Source organism: Aspergillus oryzae, chromosome 2 (assembly GCF_000184455.2).
Source record: "Aspergillus oryzae RIB40 DNA, chromosome 2".
In the NCBI taxonomy this organism is placed as follows: domain Eukaryota; kingdom Fungi; phylum Ascomycota; class Eurotiomycetes; order Eurotiales; family Aspergillaceae; genus Aspergillus; species Aspergillus oryzae.
This window is the reverse complement of record NC_036436.1, coordinates 2,973,529-2,991,738: the sequence shown is the minus strand read 5'-3', so window position 1 is coordinate 2,991,738 and position 18,210 is coordinate 2,973,529. Positions and strand designations below refer to the sequence as shown.

Sequence of the window (18,210 nt, the reverse complement as noted above, 5' to 3'; positions counted from 1 at the left end):
CGAGAATGCCAGTGCTGAAGGAAGCGATGATATCGTTCGTGCACATCCGCCTTGTAGAGCTAACGACGTTTGCCCTCAATAAGTGGCCGCCGACGAAACAGTTTACAGGTGGACAAAGTTTGGATACACTCCTAGATCGTATCGTTCTTGAGCCAATGCCGCAAACCGGCTCACGGCGCTTGCCATCTGCTCCGCGACCCCCCAGCGCGACCCAATCATTTTCAGAGTGAGTTGCAGAAAGTTAATCTCATGCAGAAGTTCGATCGGCTGCAGGACGTTTTCTAGGGAAGACACGTTATCGCCATTTGCAAATCCCTGTCCCAAGTAACCTCCATCAGCCGGCAGGTGTTTTTCCTGTGGGGCTGTTCCGTCGAGGACTGGTTTCCAAATATCGTGCCAAACCCAAGATTTCGGGAATCGGATCACATCTTGACGAAATATACACAACGTGGCATAAACTACCGCCGATGAAAATATCGCAGACGGAAAATGAATCATGCAGATGTTGCTGATGGTCACATCCTTGAGCAACTTATTGATACCGTCCGCATGTAGCAGTGACCGAAAGGCGCTAGAACTCGCGCACCATGCTTCGATATCAATCTGACTACCAGCCGCCTCGGCACGCATGCCGGCGATCTGTTGTGGTAAGTCGAAATGTTTGCACAGTGCATAATACAATCCTGCCGAGGAGACAGAAGCCTCAATACAGACAGCGTGCCATTGAATTAACAGCTGAACATGGGTTTCTGTAGTGGTCGGAATAGTTGTAATGTTGGCTTGGTACAGGTTCATGAGACCTCGGACGACTTCTTGCCGAGAGACAATCCCTACACCTGCCTGATCCACTTCAGAGAGCTCTGCAATCAAGGATTGCAAGCCTTCCAAGATCACCATCACAGAGAAAGGAGAAAGCTGAAGCGGAGTAAGACAATATTGGGAGGAACATATACGGTGGAAGGACTCGGAGAAAGAGCAGTCGGTCCTGTTTGTTTCTTGCATCGCGCGGATCCAGTCTCCAACATTAGTAGCCGCAAATGCTGCATCGGAGGCTGCAAAAGTGAGCCTGTTAGTCATATGCCGAGCACTGGTTGGTGATCCAGATGCCTGCGAGAGTAGTCCATCCAAGATATAGTGTCCTAACACAGCCCGTCGTTGGACCTCTTTAGCAGCCCAAGTATCCCAAAGACTCTGCTTCTCTGCGTCGGACGCATCGGCCGCAAGAGTTTCCCATTTACAGTCATCCACCGTGTGCATACCACGCACTCGGGCCCACAGAAACCCTAAGCCATGAAACACAAACGCAGTGGTACGGATGCTGCTGTCACTGGATAGGTAGGCATATGTTTGGCCCAGCAGAGCCGTGAGCACTATTTGTGCGCTGTCGAACCCATCTTTAGCGCTTTGGCTACCTATTAATGTCTGCCAAGAAGTTGCTACAGCCGTGTGAGCGAGTCGCCAGAGCATCTCTCCCTTCTCTCGCGCTCGAGGTAGGCAGACAAAAAGTGAGCCCAACGCAATGATATTTAACAAAAGCGGCGGGATGCAATTCCTTGGAGAAAAGGTTGGCCTGTGAATCACAGGGAAGCGAGGCAATATTTGTTGCAGGAACTCATGCAGACAAGCATCCACAAAAGCAGACGTGATGCTCTCACCCGAGAGCTCTAGATTTAATCTGCGGGAGAGCTGGTCGATGAAGCCACAGATCTCACTTACCGCCGTTCTGCCCGCGTCGGCGACTGAGCCATCACCACCATGATCGAACCCTGGTGGAATGGAGTTTACACCCACTAACGATCCCAGCGGATCGGTGAGAGGGAGCGGTAGTAAATTCTGCAAATCTGCAAATATCCCTAGGAGGGGATCATCTGGGTGCTGAGAGGGTTGAGAATTGGACTGTATGTGACTCTCCGTATGTGTCACTGCTGGAATTGTTGACGAACCCTCTGGCACGAGCTCAGGTGGCATTTCGAGATGACTTGATAGCGCCCGTGCCTGAGATAGTCGTGTTTGTCGGCGTGTGGGACTGTGAGTTCTCATATGCCTACCAAGAACATCTTGTCTCCCAAAGCATTTACTACATTGTGGGCAGCGAAATGGTTTATCCCGTGTGTCTAAAATAATCAGTCAATGGTAGTTTCGACCAGAGCCTGGTTCCCCGGGTAACTAACGTGATCTTTGATGTCTCTGGCTGATGTTAGTCCCAGAGGTTTGATTTGACAGGGGAGCTAGACAGACCGTCAGGTGTTCTAATTTAGAGTATGTCTTCGTGCAGTAATCACAACGGAATTGGCGAGAATGTACCCGCTCTCGGTGCGGCGAGGAAGAATGCTCCATCTGAGTTTTTGCAATGTGAGGAAGCTTGACAGGAGACTCCAACTGTGGATTTTTGCGACAGAGTAGATGTCAGGTGGTTAATGATCAGGGAGTAGACGAAGTATCCATAAAGTACACCGGGGTCACGGAGAAGAGGTGGGGAATATGCTGTGGGGATCAGGCCTATTTTGTGGGTGATTCTAGTGGGGAAAACCAGCAACTGAGTAACGTCATGAACCTCACCTGCTCGATCTGCATAGATAAATGATATAAACGTGGAAATCGATTTGAATCGGATCGGTTGATCTTGGTAGAGGTTGATCGTATTTTCTACGGTTTAACTAACCGGACCTTATTTAACATTAACCCCCTTTACTCCTTCCTTTCCCTGACAATAAGCGTCGGGGTGAATCCTGGATTCCCTCTACAGTAACTTATTTAATTAAAGCCAGGCTGTGGATGAGCATGAATAAAGGTAACATTCCCTTATATCTGGGGTCTTGTGAAGCAATCTTAAAGACAATTCACAACCGCATTAACCAGAACTCCTGTCCACCAGAATTTCACCTATGAATAACTCTATAAGAGACATTTCTTAGTATTTTTAGGTAGTCGAATGGATCATTTTCCAACAACTCCTCTATTAAGCCTTTTCTTCCCAGACCTCTTTGAGCGTGAAAATGTCATCCTCAGCGTGGATACCGGCTGGCCCTTCCCCCTGCAGTACCGCCCACCCCCATTGGTGGGCGAGATGCCGTGCAAACGTGCTGAAGGCTGTACTGGAATCCGGAAGAGGCGGACCAGACGGCATGAGTCTCGACGAATTGGTCTCCATGGCACAAGACACGGATAACACGTTGGATTACGCGAAGAAAAATCGAATTCCCATAGCATACAGCAAGATGACTATGGATGATGTAGCAAAGTACTTCGGCATCCCTAAGATGCCAGTGCCCGTGCCTTTCCCACCCGGGGAATCTCCGGCCAGATTGTGTGGTTGTTGAAGGAATGTATCTGATAACTGCTCACCAAGACCTACACAGATAAGTCGTATGGAACAGCAATGTTCGGGAGAGAAATGAGCTGTTGATAAGCGAACTCAATGAAGAGACTGAACAAGACTTTTCTGACAGCCCCTTCCGAAGAAGAAGTACAGGATATACCTGACAAAGATGAGGATGTTAGTCAACTAGAAAAGGGATTTGGGCGCAAGAGATCCCAAATTCTAAGGAGCATCTGAAGGTCACACGCAATTCAGAGACATTTAACAACAGCGAGTCTTACTAGCAATACTTGCTGGTTTTGAACCAAAAGAATCCGAAAAGGCAATGCTGTGATCGACATAAAGAAGCGGGAGAACATAGATACCTGGGTTCCGCCTGAGAATAGGGAGGAGTCTTGGGAGGATCATGGAACACACAAGTTCCCAAGGAAGGATGAAGCACAAGTCCGGTGGCGAGCTCAAGACCAATGGATTTGATACGGTGAAGTACATGGATTGTGATAAATCCGATGCGGAGAGTGTGCAGGGAACGATAGCATGCACACAAATGGAATAGCAGTCTTTGAAGCTCAAAAGCAACGGTTTTCTAACACAAACTCTCAGCGGCGGAGCTTTGTTAATGGATCTGGGAAGGCTTTATCGCATGATAGAGATACCAAAATGGATGTATCTTGGTGGACTCGGTCGACCTTGGAAAGACATGGGAAGCATTGGACTTCTTCTCAAGGGATTATAAGAGGACCTCACCTAAAAATGGGCACAAAGACCCACAGAATGGCTACAAGGCCCAAGAGTCAGTAGTAGGTTCATTTGCAATCGAGGATCGGTTATGTAAAGACCATCCACTGTTTAATAAAACACCGGAAAGGGCACTGGCGATTGTATTATCTCATATCAAACATTGAACAGCAGACATGGCCCCGCAGCCATTAAAAAAGGGAGATGAACCGCAACGATACGACACCCAGGATGTCTCAGGTCTGACAATGGTCTTTAGTGGAGTTGTTAAAAATAAATTGCATTATTTGACAATGCTCAACAAACAAGACACAACCTCATTGCAATCTATAGCCTGTCAGTGGCTAAAGAATGATTGGAATTTACTGTTGACCAGTACCCGATGGTACAACAGGAATATCTCAGACTTTGAGGGTTATAAGCTGTTTATCTTTAAGAGTCCTTAGGCTTGGAACAGCAATAATCTAACCGAGACCAATTTGACTGCTGAAGGACTATCCAGATCAACGAATAAAGAACTGGAAGCATTACTAACACACTGATCATGTTTTGGAAAACTACATTTTCGGTTCAGTTATACGGCCTGAAGTGCGAGCTGAATCGCTGCGAAGTATCCTAAGCCGTTGACGAGAGGATCGTGGTCGGGGACACAATGACGGTAAAAAAGTTCTATCAGACTGCAAAGAAGAAACAGCAGGATATAAACATAGCGAGGCTAGAGATGCCCAGTTGGCTACCTGCAAGATCAGAAAGTACTTGAAGATGGTGCATAATAGATCATGAAACTATCTTCATTAATGTATGCGAAAAGGCGAGGACAGTGAGAGTTGATCAAAAGGGCTTCTCAAATGATTCTATACACGTTCCAAAGAGATGAGATCAGATGCTTTTCTATTTCGCTGCGTTATAGATAAATAATCGAAGATAGATTACATTACATAAATTTATATGGGGGGGTTTGCTCTGGAGTCTACCAGTGTTCACATCTCTAGCAATCATATAGAGGTATATCTATCTTAGGTTCAAAGAAAGTACGGGTATGCCAAAAGAAAATACTATTAATATCCCCAAGGCTAGACAGAAGCTATAAATCTTCCAAATCCATTCCATCTTCCTTCTAGCCTATATAGTCCCTTGGTACACTTGGAGAGTAGTACCTCTTGTACCATATTGATCGTCAGCATTATTAGTAGTGTCCCACAGTGAATCACCACACATATTGGCCTATTAAAAGTCAATCTATGTATAATCCCAGTCCTATTAAAAATCAGGATTAATAACAGAAACAAAATACAAAGACAAAGAAAAGATAAAACCAGAAAAACACATTCACAATCCCATCCATCCCAACCCCACAAGACCTAGAACAACAACCACCCTGAAAGGTCCAAACAAAACCCCAACCCCAAAACACCGAATGCAACCCCAAAGTTCAAACCCAACAAATCAAACCCCGAAGAACATCCCAACTCAAAAACCAGACTAGGTATACTCCCTAGCTGACGTACCTGGACCTGAGCCGAATTCCCGACAGCCAAGCAGAAGATCCGCATCACAACATCTGCGGCCATGGATTGCGCCATCCGCTCCCCAATCACGGCACTTGTTTGTCGGCGCCAACGCCCTATAGGAGGTTTCAACCTGTCCAGCACGCCATGTGATCCACCTCTTGCATGGTCGGATTCTTCATGGAAAGGTTACTTATCGGGAAACCTTGTATGCGAGATTATCTTGGAGGAGGGGTAGGTATTTGAATGGAGGGGTTGAGGGGGGAAGGTATATAAGGGGGTGGTGGTTCGTTGTGTATAGGATTTACTTTTTTGTCAATTGAGGATTTATTTATTGCATTCCAGGTTTGGGAGTATCTATTTTTATATATACTTTTTCTGCGATTCAATTGAGTATACAAAATCGGATATGGCTGCCCTTACGCAAGCTCCTGTTGCTATTCCTCTTGATGTCTTTCCTGATGGACTAAAGACCACTGGGCAGCATGCGCCGCTGTACGATCATATCAAGTCCTTTGAGCAGTTCCCTAAGGAAATCTCCGGTCCGACCGTTTGGAAGGCCGAGGAGTATCGCGATGCTCCGGAGAAGTGGACTCATCGGTTTACGGCTGAGGAGATCGCGGAATTGAGTGCGACCGCAGATCAATTCCTGGCGAACAAGATTCCCTTGACTGGTATTTCTAAGGTGGGTTTGGAGATGTCATGAATGCTATAGTACGTCGGCTGATAGTGTATAGAGCAACTTCCCCCTTCCCAACCTCTCCAAGCGCCTCGCCGAACTGCGTGCAGACCTCATCGATGGCAAGGGCTTTATTCTCTTCAAGGGTTTCCCCGTCCAGGAATGGGGTAACCACAAGTCTGCAGTTGCATACATGGGTCTGGGCACGTACCTGGGTTACTTTGTCAGTCAGAACAGCCGTGGCCATGTCTTAGGTCATGTGAAGGATCTGGGTGAGGATCCGACTCAGATTGACTCCGTGCGCATCTACCGGACTAACGCCAGGTATTTTAAATTTCAGTATGCTAGTAGAGATAGTGGTGCTAACAGAGAGCAGACAATTCTTCCACGCTGACGACTCGGATATCGTCGGTCTGCTGTGCATTGCTCGTGCGCTTGAAGGAGGCGAGTCCGACATCGTTTCTTCCCACCATGTGTACAACACGCTCGCCAAGGAGCGTCCGGACGTCCTCAAAACTCTCACAGAGCCCATCTGGTACTTCGACCGCAAGGGTGAGACTAGCAAGGGACAGGAGGAGTACATTCGCACCAGCGTGATGTACCTTGAGCGGGGCGAAAACCCCCGGGTTTACACCAAGTATGCTTTCCCTTTTTCCCTCTCTCGATATAAGTCATGCTAACGGGCGCAGGTGGGATCCATACTACGTCCGCTCTCTCTCCCGCTTCTCCGAAGCAGGCATCGTTCCTCCTCTCTCCGCCGCCCAGGTCGAGGCCCTGGAAGTCCTCGAGGCAACCTGCAACCGCTTGTCACTGCACATGATCCTGGAGGTCGGCGACATCCAATTCCTGTCCAACTCGCATGTTCTGCACGCACGCACCGCGTACACTGATCATGCGCCCCCAACCCCTCGCAGACATCTGATGCGTCTGTGGTTGGCGACGCCCGAGCACGAAGGTGGCTGGAAGCTACCCTTCTGGGATAGTAACGAGAAGAAGAGGGGTGGCATTCAGGTCGACGATCAGGCCCCAGTAGCCCCGTTGGATGCGGAGTAACTCCGTCCTTGGGTTACATGCCAATGATGTTGATGTGTCTTGTTTTAACGTAATGTCTGTACGCTTTAGCCTTGCGATTTGTTTAGCTCAATACCATGTTTAATTAGTAACGACCATTAATCTATACATCATTAGTCATAAGTCGTAGGCGGTCGAATTATTGGACGATCTTGTAGTTGCCTCCGCTGACGATCTCGAGCTTTCCCTTGGCCACCATCCCCGCCAGAAACTCCCGCAGTTCTTCGTTGCTGAACGGAAATCCGCCCGGAACGGCGATCTTCAACATCATCACAATGCGTTGCAGCGGCATTGCGCCTTGGTTGGTCAACATTCCCATGATAAACTGCCAGTACAGGTTCATCTTCTCCATCGCCGCCGCCTCTGCAGATTCCTTCGCTGCTGCCGCCGCCGCCGCTTCGGCTGCTGCTGCTGTGTCCGCCGATGCATCGCCTGCATTATCGTCCGTGCCTGATACGCCAGTACCTCCGACAGCCTCGTCCTCCTCATTCGGTAGAACCTCCAGCACACGGAAGGTATCCCGCTGCACCTCGGCCAGGATACGTTTGCTGACCCAGAACAAACATGCGCTGCGCACCAAAGCCACCGACATGTCCAATTCCTCCGCTAATTCATTGGCGGTTTTGCTCACTGCATCATCGGACGGCGAGTCGAATGCATAGATGACGGTCGCCTGCCAAGTAGACACTTCGTCCACAAACACACGGTCCTCCAGATCCAGCTCGACTGTGACTTGTCCCAAACCATTCAGCCAGGTGAGCTTACGGGACTGTTTGAGCGACGCAAATCCTGCTGCATAACGCTGCTGCAATTCCAAAATCTCCTCGGGTACGTTGAAATCCTGCTCTTGGATCTCAGGCCAGAAAAAGTGGGACAAGATCTTGGCATGCAGCTCTGGGATGTCTTCGTCGTCCGAGCTAGACGTAGAAACGGCGGGTTTCCTGGTCAGGTCTTGGTCATTTCTTACAACCGCATCGACCCGCCGCGAATCGAAGATATCACGCATCATGACCTCGCAAGCCTGCAAAGCATTATCACCGAAGCGCAACTTGAGAAGTTCCAGCACCGACATCTCCTGATCATAGTCTGTTCGCTTTTGGAGCAGCCGGTCTGCAAGCATTCTCTGCATTTCTTTCACAAAGGCCTCCTTCGAATCGAACAAGCTGATTAAGCTACCAATGACGTCCGAGGTCTTCGACTTGCGGTAGTCGGGCGCTGCGTCAATCGGATCAGGCATCCAATTCATGTCATCCCAATCCAGCTCTCCTCTGTCGCTCCTCAGAGAATTCTGGTGTGCCTTGGTCAATTCTGCAGATAGTTCAACCAATGTGTCTCCAGAACTAGTCTGATCACGAGCATCGGCTGGGTCGGCCATAAGACCCCCGACAATAACCTTCACGGTATCAGGCCGATCTCGAAGGTACCTGCGGATGGGCCGAGCAATTCGATCCAGAAGAACACCCTTTGGGTCTAACAGGTTAAACGCGCGGATGATCGATATATAGATCTGCAATATCTCCACAGTTGAAGCGCCCGGATGCAAAAGACGATGGTCCAACACAGCGGAGAATGAGTGGGTCACCTGGAATCGTCCTGCTGGGTATGCCGTGAAATGACGCAAATCCTCAATCGCCCCACTACTCGCCGGCCACTCGACTATGATATCAAATAGTTCCCCGGTTCGAAGTGCCCCAAGCCGAGAAAGGCCAATTTCCTGCCATTTTTCCACGTCGCTGAGTTTCACGTCCAGACGGTCACTCTCTTTGGTTCCAGACTCGGGGACATTGATGATGGCCAAGACCTGCACAGCCAGTCGAGCGTAAACATTCTCTATCCAGTGTCGAAGGTGTTGTGAGACCTTCGATGGCCCCTCCCACTGCCCTGAATACGCTGCCCTGATGAACTCCGTCATCATGGTATTCATCACGCTAGCAAAGACTTTCTGAGCCCTGACACCACCCAGTCCAACAAGCTCGAGGTCGTTAAAGAGTGACAATAATCGTTCACGGGCAGCCGTAACGCGCGTATCCTCGCCTTCGGTCATCATCTGCACCCGAACCTCTGCAGAGGGCTCGTCCCGCCAATCTCGGTATGAAACGGAGTACCGTCGGTCCACTTCCATGCTATCCTCATCATCTTCAACAGTGTCATCCTCCAACGTATCAATTCCCAGTATCGTAACAGCATGTGTCATCATTTCTCTCGTAAGCAATGGCGAGACATGCTGCCAAGGTAGAGTATAAGCAACCATCAAATGAAAGCCGCGCCTCCGCTGGACAAACACCTTCTCCTGCTCCACAGCGCCCAGCAACGGGAGGAGATACTCCATCAAAGGCGCAAAGTAAATCTTCCGTATCAACTGCAAGCAATAAACGATTTTCCGTAACCCATTCGGCTGGTCCAGAAGCTACATACAACACACCCTCTTAGCAAAATTACCAACCCACACACATATAAGGAAATACCCACCTTCACAAGCGCAACCTTAAAATTCCTATAAAAGTGCCTCCGCATCTCACTCCCATACCACTCAAATATACTCCACTCCTCTCGATCCATAACCCCCTTATCGGCCGCCAAATACGCCAACGCATCATTCACCTCCCTCCCCGGCGCCTTGGGCACATAATTCTCAATACCGCGAAACCCCTGGTCCGGAATCGATAAGAACTTCGTCGCTGCCAGCCATGCCCGATCCCACGTCGCTTGCTCCGGGTCTCGGGACTTGGTTTTAGGCTTCGGACCGTCGAGCTGAACGGGTGGGAAGACGGACGCGAATATACGTCGCCGGTTGGGTTCTGTAGTGGCCATGTCGCCCCTCACTTTTTAAGGCATTGCGGTTGTTTGGAGATTAATGGGCTTGTTTTGTGATCGATTTGCTGCTTTTCGCGCCTACTCACGCGTTGATGACTCAGCGGGTGTTGCTTATCGATAAGAAGATAGACTAGACTTGTTTAGGAAAGAGGTATGCTGCTACGTACTGTCTGTGGAATAGAAGCATTTAGTTTAAGGAAAAATTGAGTTTTATAATTCAGAGTATTATAGTGGAATCCTGAGACTATAACTTCTTTCACTTTAATGGATTATGTGTATACTGTATGTGCCGCGGGAAATACTCATCCTGTGCCAAGACGGGGTCATTGCCGTTAAGCTTCATATTTCCCTCGATATATATTTTTGCGATGATAGCGTCAGTACCAACACTAATCAATTTTTGCAAAGAGTCAGGATGAAATTATCTCGACTGTGACAATGACTTGACCATGCAGTTCCAAGAGTCATTTATTCTTCTAGTTTTATTTCATGTCGTGGATAACAAAATAGGTCATTGTACAAGCATCCCCAAATTTGGGAGTTATCATGGGCATAGATTCTCAACCGTCAATACAAATACATATCCCACTACAGAACAGAATCCACTAGCAAAACTCATTACCACAAACCCAAAAGTCCATAAATCATAATCTCGTTAAAACCTATCTACAAAACATCTGATATACAATAATACGAATCGAAACGAGCCCACCTGGGACCCAACAAGCCAAAGTCACCACCGAGCAGAGATACCAACACACACAGGACTCAAAGTCGAGGCTTGAGACTAAATCTCAAGCTCAAGCCTCCATCGCGTATCTCTCCGCCTCGGCTCGAAGAAGCTCCACCTCAATAGCATGACGACGAGCCTCTTCGGCTTCGCTTGAATTATCCTTGAACACATGGTCCATCTGCTCGAGCGTCCGGCCCTTGGTTTCAGGGACGAAGAAGAATGTCCAGACGAATGCTAGGAGACAGAATACTGCGAAGAAGGTGTAGGCGCCGAATCCGGTGTTTTGGACTAGGGGTGGGGTGATGAGGCCCTGGATATCATTCCATGTTAGTATTTCATTTGAGATTGGGTTTAGTGGGGGATACTCACGATGATGAAGTTATTGAGCCAGTTGGAGCACGTTGAGAGCGCGACACCCTTTGCACGGAGGGATGATGGGAACACCTCTGTGACTCGGTTAGAAGATGGTTTCTTTTAGACCTGGAAAAGAAAATGAAGTAGACTTACCAGAAGGCATGGCCCAGCCTACTGGGCCCCAACTGGCGCCGAACGCAATCATATACACCAATAGCAAAGCGACGGAAGCCCAGCCCTGTGGCCGGTATGCGGGCCAGTTGTCCGAGTATAGACCGACGAGGACTGCGATGATTACATGGCTGATAGTCATTAACAATGCGCCAGAGAGAAGTAGGGATCGTCGGCCCAAGCTGTCCATTGTCCAGATGGTTGTGATAACTCCGACTAATTGTGTGACGTTGAGGATTCCGGACATTAAGAGCTGCATGTCGTAGTCCAAGCCCATGGTTTCGAATAGAGTGGGAGAGTAGTAAATCAACGCGTTAATACCGACAAACTACAAGTTAAAAGTTAGTCATGAAGGTCAAAAGTAGTGGGGATTTGGTACTGACCTGTTGGAAAAACATGAGTCCAACACCAATATGAGTTCTCTTCCAGCATCCGGGCTTGAAACAATCCGCCCAAGAGGCCATTTCGAGAAGGAAGGCGTCCTTGAGTCCGCCACCCTGGAGATTAGGGTGCTTTTCGGCGTTCATTTCTTGGTGGAAGCGAACTTCTGCTTGAATATCCAGGAATTCCTGGCGGACACGCTTGTCGGTAGTAGGTAGCCGCCGCAGTTTCGAGAGACTTTGGAGCGCTTCCTCATACCGGTCCTTAGAGGCTAGCCATCTGGGGGAGAAGGGGAGAATCGCGACGCCTCCGATGAGAACAAAGCCGGGAACCATTTGCAGCAGGAAGGGAAGTCTCCAGGACCACTCTCCAGCCATAAATCTGGTACCATAGGTGATCCAGTAAGCGATCACGATTCCAAGGACGATACAGAATTCTTCCAGCACCAAGAGAGTACCTCGACACTCGGGAGGACCTGGAATGAGTATATATTAGCACCACACTCTTTTGAATTAGCATTAAGGTTTGGACATACTGATTTCAGAAATGTACAATGGTGCAACCATCGACAGCATACCGATGCCGACACCTCCGATCAACCGAGCCACCGTCAACATCGCGTAGTCGACTGCACCGGTTTGGAGGGCAGAGCCAATGGTAAAGATAATCACCGCAACAATAATAGAGTAACGTCTGGAGATCTTATCCGCGATCCAACCCTGATTCAAAGCTCCCAACAAGGCACCCAACTCGATCATTGCTGTCATCAAACCCTTCCAGAAACCCGAGCCCGACGAGTCAGGAGACACTTCAGGAAACCGCTCTAGGAATTGGTCCATAACTAGGATGACCGATACGACACCTTGATCATAACCGAACAACAGGCCTCCGAGAGTGGAACAGGCAGCACACATCAAGACAAATGGGTTGGCAACTAGACCCGCAAGGCCCGGTGGGCCATAGGGCTCCCTATCATTCAAGATATCCTCTGCATGGTGAGAGAATCCCTGGATATCGGATTTCCCATCGAGGGTGTCCTTCGTCTGTACTTGTTCCTCGGACGCCATGCCTACTGGCTATAGGAAAGGGAGGTAGGAGTAGAATGAGGGTATAAAAGTATTGGTAGGCAATGGCAGGGTTTAACCCGGTGAAGTGTACAATTCACTCTACTGTAACACAAGAGAGGACGGGAAATTCAGGAGCTACCGTACGATTTATATAGATGACATGGTAGGGTTGCCCACCCATACTAATTACTTGAAAATCAAAGAGCCAACCAAAGATTAGAAAAAGCCAAAGGCCGAGCTGCAGTGCTGATTCGCAGGACGGCCGGATAGCTTCCAGATCCATGAGACAGAAAAGCAAAGAAGAAAATAACCCTACCCCGTCTTAGCTGTCTGGATTGAAGGACGATCCGCCGAATGGCCGAATAGGAAGCAGTTACGAGAGTGGGCCGTCGATTGGAGTGCCTAGACAGACTTAGACTAAACTACATTTAGAAAGTTCCCGGGTAGCTTTGGGGAGACTTTGATAGTGGGCCTGCATGGTTGGAAACCACTAGAAATTCAGACCCAGTTGGTGGAATGGGCAGATATGGTGGTAGAAGAGGATAGAAGGCCACTGTTGGCCCTAGAATCAAACATCTAGTATACTCTCGAACATTGATACGTGATGGAAAGCTCTAAGTCAGTTCGTGTAGGGTAAAAGTCGTGTTCGAATATGCTGTCTAACCCTTGTCCTTGATACGACCGTCCCGTGATACCACGCGGGCACGTGCCGAAGACCGCGTTCAACCGGTTTAGGTAAACCGCAAATCACGAGCACCGCGAAAGGAATCTTCCGCGAGCATGTCCAGAATGCCCTCCTCCACCGCAAACGTGGAATATGCGCCGACATGGATCCCCCCGCAGCTAGTGAAACCAAAGACGAGGACACGCAGCGTATAGGAGTTGCCAAGTTTGTTCAAGATGTCATCATTCACGGCAAGGAGGAGAGAGCCATGGGTCCGATCGTCCCTGTCGTGGGGGTCACCAATGTAGACCTCGGGATCTTATCAAATCATGCAGAGGCTTACTACGGGGTTGCGGGGGAAAGGATTGGCGGGTGATCGTGTTTAGAGTTGCATCGAGAGACGGCAACTGAACGAGGGCATTTCGAAAGCCGACCGGACGTTGTCCGTATACGCCCTTTGACTATGGATGGTAACACGGCGTACTTAGGGCAAAGGTTGATTTATTCTAGGCTGAGGTACCAGAACAGGAGTCAGTCAGTATAGGGAGATTAGGGAACCGAGAATTCCCGAACTACTCTTCAAGGTAGCCGAAAATTGAAACTACCGCCAAAGAGCTAGAAACACGAATCAATAGCTTGGGTGCCCGAACGAGGAGAATCGAATCATTTGGCCTTATCATGAGATTTGTCGATGTTTAGTATCAAATCGATCACGGGTGATGCCTGAAGGTGACCGGACGTGGAATAGCGTCCGATCATCCTACCTAACGGCCTGACTGCCTGAGGTTGATATGTTGTTCTGCCCCTCTGTTGTATGACGTGCCTTTTTTCTTCTTTTCCTTTTTTTCTTTTCCCTTACAAAACCATCAACATCGCTAACAATAAATTAATCCATACGCGATTTTACTCCAACGTCTTCACTCCTCCACCCTCTAGTGATTAATCCCCACGGGGAAGGACCACTGATTTTTAACTCGTGCCTAGCTCACCCTGGACAAACTTGGGGCTGGCTCCAGTTTTCCGGACTCGACCTTCTCCACATCTCGCATTTCAAAGGCCGACCGCTCAGCTTCGGTTACCCGCCGACTTTTCGGAGACACAAGCGTCCTGAACGTCGTCCCTCTCACCAAACCCAGACGGTGCCTTGATTCAGTGCGTCCGACTTGAAAACCTGGTCTGTTGAACCCGTTCAGCTTGGCAGATGGCATGCCGACCCGACCGCGTTTGCGTTTGCATCACTGACAGTCGTGCAGTAGCGCAGTCGAAACTCCTCCCACGGATACCATTTTCCGGCTCAACGTCATTTCACAGTGCAAAGTTGCAAACCCCTGTCTCAGACACGGAATCCGTCTCCCTTGCCTTTTCCCCGCCAGTAACCCGGCCCGAAGCATAATCAGGAATTATGGGCTCATTTGTGGAGGATCTTTGGGCTAGCGTCTTTACCCCGGGTCCCACTCCCACCTTGCTCGTCGCTGCTAACGCCACTTTCGCCGCACTCCAACTGGTCCTCTTCCTGCTCCTCCTCGCGACCTACAGCATCCACTTCATCGTTCTCTCCGTCCTCTCCGCCTCACTATGGTGGTCGATCAACTGGTTTGCTCAGGAATTGGCAGCGGTGCAGGCACAAGAAGCTGAGAAGGAGAAGACAGAGTCGAAGGAACTGCTCACAGAGGAAGACGACGATGACAAGAGGAAATCGGAAGCTAGTCGGAAAACACCGGGAGCTCTGGACAGCACAGAAAGTGACACCGAGACCGAGAGTCTGATGGAGCGTAAAATCTCTGCGGTGTCCGCTGCCGCTCCGCCGTCCACCACTGCCGCCGCCACTACGACGGCTACTCTTCAACCGCCGGAGCAGCAAGGAGGGATTCGGAAACGGCTGAGCATGAGCGGAGAGAGCTCCGGCTATGTGAGCACAGATAGTGAATGGGAGAAGGTGGATGACAAAACCACATCTTAGGCATCGGTTCTGCTTGGATAAAAATTGGGAGGCCTCTCTTGCCGTACTAGAGTGCCGCTCACAGGCCTGGCATATCTAAGGATACTTCCGTATCAGATATAAATATTTGTTCGACGTGCATTTTGGTTTGCGTGTACCGACAGATACCCCATAGATGACGACTCTGCTTTGCACCTTTGGTAAATGAGATTCACCATAGTTCGCTCGATACTTACGTTCGTTATGCCTGACCGAGGAGAGTATAAATCACAGATCAATTTCACTGCCGATGTTGTAAACATGAGCATTCACTCATAGCAGAAAGCATACTTTATAAAAGAAGGTCAAACTACATACAAACCAAAAAAGGTCAACAGTAGATAAATACTGTCCATACCTCCTGGATTCCAATTTCCGTTCCGCAGCACACGACCAGCGAGAACCACCACAACGAATTCCGAGCATCTCCAGCGCTCTCGAACAGATACAAAAAATGAATGTTATCCAGCTGACAATTTGAACCCAGTCCCGTACGTCAGTCCAAGAATATAAAGAAATCAAACCAAACGAATGATGCATCAACCAAGCCTCAATCCGAGCCAATCAAACTCAATCCCCAAAACCAATCCCGAACCTTTCTCAATATCAAACAAGTTTACACGCCCCCTGCGGACAATATCCATGATCACAAGCAAAGCTACACAACCCCTTATATGAATCATCCATCCCATCCGCAGGAACACCCCTCTGACCTGTACTCGGCGGCGCCGGGATAGGAGCGCCGTAGGCATTGCAGGTGCATGGTCCCGGGGGACAGTAGCCGAAGTGACAGCAGAAGTCGCAGAGGCCTTTGTAGTTGTTTTCGCCTGTGCCACCGGTGCAGACGGTTCCCGGGGGTTGATTTGGGGGAGGTTGATTTGGGGGAGGAGGGTTGTTGGTTGGCGGTGGTTGGGGGGGTGGGTTTTGGGTTGTGGAAGGGGGTGGAGGATTGTTGGTTGGAGGGGGGTTTGTGGGTGGGTTTGTCGGGGGGTTAGGGTTGATTGTTGATGGGGGAGGTGGTGGTGGTTTTAGGGAGGGTTTGGCTTCGCATTGGACTTTGAGGCCTTGGGCGAAGCGGGAGAGACTATCTGGTTGGAGGGGGTCTAGGGGCTCTGGGGGGAGCATTCCGACTAGTTGAGTTAGGGTTTGTTTGTCAGAAGACTGAGTGTTTAAGTGAAGGTAGGGTATGTGTGGACTTACCGAAGGCGTTGAAGTTGTAGATCCCGCAGACACATCCCTCGATGATATCCTTTGGACTCGTCCCGGCCAGGACCATCTTGTTGTCGCGGACCACGGCGAAGCTCTGCTTCCCGACGCCCATGGGGGCTTTGAAGGCCGTGGCCCCGGCTTTGGCCTCGAAGACTTGTTGGCTGTTCCCTGAGGAAATCTGGATATTGGCGGGCGATTTCAACATGGACACGACGAAGACCACGTCATCCATGGATTCCCAGCCGTTGGGCCGGCCCATGAAGTAATTGCCGGAGCTGTTGTCTGCGGGCACCATGCAGGTGTCCGTGGCGTCGCAGTTTGCGCCGCGAGGAGAGGGTCGATACCAGTAGATCAATTGTTCTTCTTTGATATATTCGTTGACGGATGAGGCGCCCGCTTTGTAGGCGGCTATGAAGGGTCGGGCTAGTTCCATCCAGCCGTTGTGTGGCCTGTCACTTGTTAGTAGTAGAGCGGTAATTAGGAGGCGCTGGTCTGGAGCTTACATGTCATTGACATATTTGGAGCATCCGTCGTCTGTATGAGGGGAGGCCAGAGGGGCAATGTAATGCGATTCGCCGTAGTCATTCCAAGTGACAATTTCAATGAAGCGTGGCTTGAGGTTCAGCATCTCAACCCATCGCTCATACCAGAGATTATCGGATGGGAAGACCCAGTTTTTGCTATATGGGACTTCGGGACCAAAGTGGGTGGAGAACCAAGGAGAGACGGCTGACAACGAAGTTAACGAGGGTATAACTTAGGGTATAGTAAGTTGCTCACGAGCGATATAGGGTTTGCCTCCCAACGCATTCATGTACTTTTTATCACCGTCCTGAACGGTCACGAGGCGACCTGGCTTAGGTGCCTTGTTATTACCATCATTGGGCCAGGCCATCCAGTTGAGCAGAGCATCAACTTTGGAGATATCAGCACTCTCCGGTCGATGGTAGTTGGGAGCCCAGTAGATCGGCCGGCCAGCAGCAGAACGGATCGCGTTCACATCCACTCGGTCACCAGCAAAAGATGAGACGAAAATCTTGCCATCCATCATGAGCTGTGCTGGCTTCCCCCCAAACTTGGCAATCTTCTGCCCAACTTGAGAGGCCTCCGAATCTTCCTTCCACCAGTTGAAGTCGAAGGATATGAAAACCTTCATGTCATTGTTCGCGGCCGACTGGTAAGCAAACTCTAATTGTGTATCTGTGAAGGGATCAACACGGTCCACACCAATGTTGAGAGCGAAGGCGTCGATCCCTAGCTCTTTCGCGCGTTTCATGTCACTGTCGAAATCGGCAGCCGACTTGCGGTTACTGACGATTCCGATCTGCCTGATCGTTAGGGCTTGTTGTTGGGTGCTTGGTTATGCGGAGATGGCTTACCATGAAATGTGCAAAGACCATTCGGTCAGATGCCTGTGGCTGGCTGGTATCATTGCCTGCGCTCGGTAGTGCGTCCACAAGGGAGCTGAGCACGGAGGCTATGCCTAGAACAAAGGGCTTGATCTTCATGCTGGATAGTGGTCAA

At 49.6% G+C, this 18,210-nt stretch overlaps 6 protein-coding genes across 6 annotated transcripts; 2 read left to right on the top strand and 4 right to left on the bottom strand.

Moving 5' to 3' along the window:
- Positions 1 to 102: 102 nt before the first annotated feature.
- AO090003000328 (uncharacterized protein) lies at positions 103 to 2,337 on the bottom strand (the record flags this gene model as incomplete). The annotated part of the gene is made up of 2 exons (XM_023234838.1): positions 103 to 1,766; positions 2,172 to 2,337. The coding sequence occupies 2 exons, from the start codon at positions 2,335 to 2,337 to the stop codon at positions 103 to 105; spliced, it is 1,830 nt and encodes a 609-aa protein (XP_023089917.1).
- A 3,637-nt stretch (positions 2,338 to 5,974) lies between these two features.
- Positions 5,975 to 7,297, top strand: AO090003000327 (TauD/TfdA family dioxygenase; the record flags this gene model as incomplete). Its single annotated transcript, XM_001819472.3, has 4 exons — positions 5,975 to 6,250; positions 6,303 to 6,568; positions 6,621 to 6,881; positions 6,934 to 7,297. The coding sequence occupies 4 exons, from the start codon at positions 5,975 to 5,977 to the stop codon at positions 7,295 to 7,297; spliced, it is 1,167 nt and encodes a 388-aa protein (XP_001819524.1).
- Positions 7,298 to 7,454: 157 nt separating this feature from the next.
- Positions 7,455 to 10,126, bottom strand: AO090003000326 (anaphase promoting complex subunit 2; the record flags this gene model as incomplete). Its single annotated transcript, XM_023234837.1, has 4 exons — positions 7,455 to 9,539; positions 9,600 to 9,674; positions 9,738 to 9,799; positions 9,856 to 10,126. The coding sequence occupies 4 exons, from the start codon at positions 10,124 to 10,126 to the stop codon at positions 7,455 to 7,457; spliced, it is 2,493 nt and encodes an 830-aa protein (XP_023089916.1).
- Positions 10,127 to 10,929: 803 nt separating this feature from the next.
- AO090003000325 (sugar porter family MFS transporter) lies at positions 10,930 to 12,835 on the bottom strand (the record flags this gene model as incomplete). Its single annotated transcript, XM_001819470.1, has 5 exons — positions 10,930 to 11,172; positions 11,232 to 11,308; positions 11,370 to 11,715; positions 11,771 to 12,243; positions 12,304 to 12,835. The coding sequence occupies 5 exons, from the start codon at positions 12,833 to 12,835 to the stop codon at positions 10,930 to 10,932; spliced, it is 1,671 nt and encodes a 556-aa protein (XP_001819522.1).
- Positions 12,836 to 14,901: 2,066 nt separating this feature from the next.
- On the top strand, positions 14,902 to 15,561 carry AO090003000324 (V-type ATPase assembly factor PKR1; the record flags this gene model as incomplete). Its single annotated transcript, XM_023234836.1, has 2 exons — positions 14,902 to 15,408; positions 15,556 to 15,561. 2 exons carry the CDS (start codon positions 14,902 to 14,904, stop codon positions 15,559 to 15,561), a joined length of 513 nt encoding a protein of 170 aa, XP_023089915.1.
- Positions 15,562 to 16,083: 522 nt separating this feature from the next.
- On the bottom strand, positions 16,084 to 18,194 carry AO090003000323 (glycoside hydrolase family 71 protein; the record flags this gene model as incomplete). The annotated part of the gene is made up of 5 exons (XM_001819468.1): positions 16,084 to 16,607; positions 16,678 to 17,135; positions 17,190 to 17,415; positions 17,467 to 18,010; positions 18,066 to 18,194. The coding sequence occupies 5 exons, from the start codon at positions 18,192 to 18,194 to the stop codon at positions 16,084 to 16,086; spliced, it is 1,881 nt and encodes a 626-aa protein (XP_001819520.1).
- Between the last annotated feature and the right edge of the window lie 16 nt (positions 18,195 to 18,210).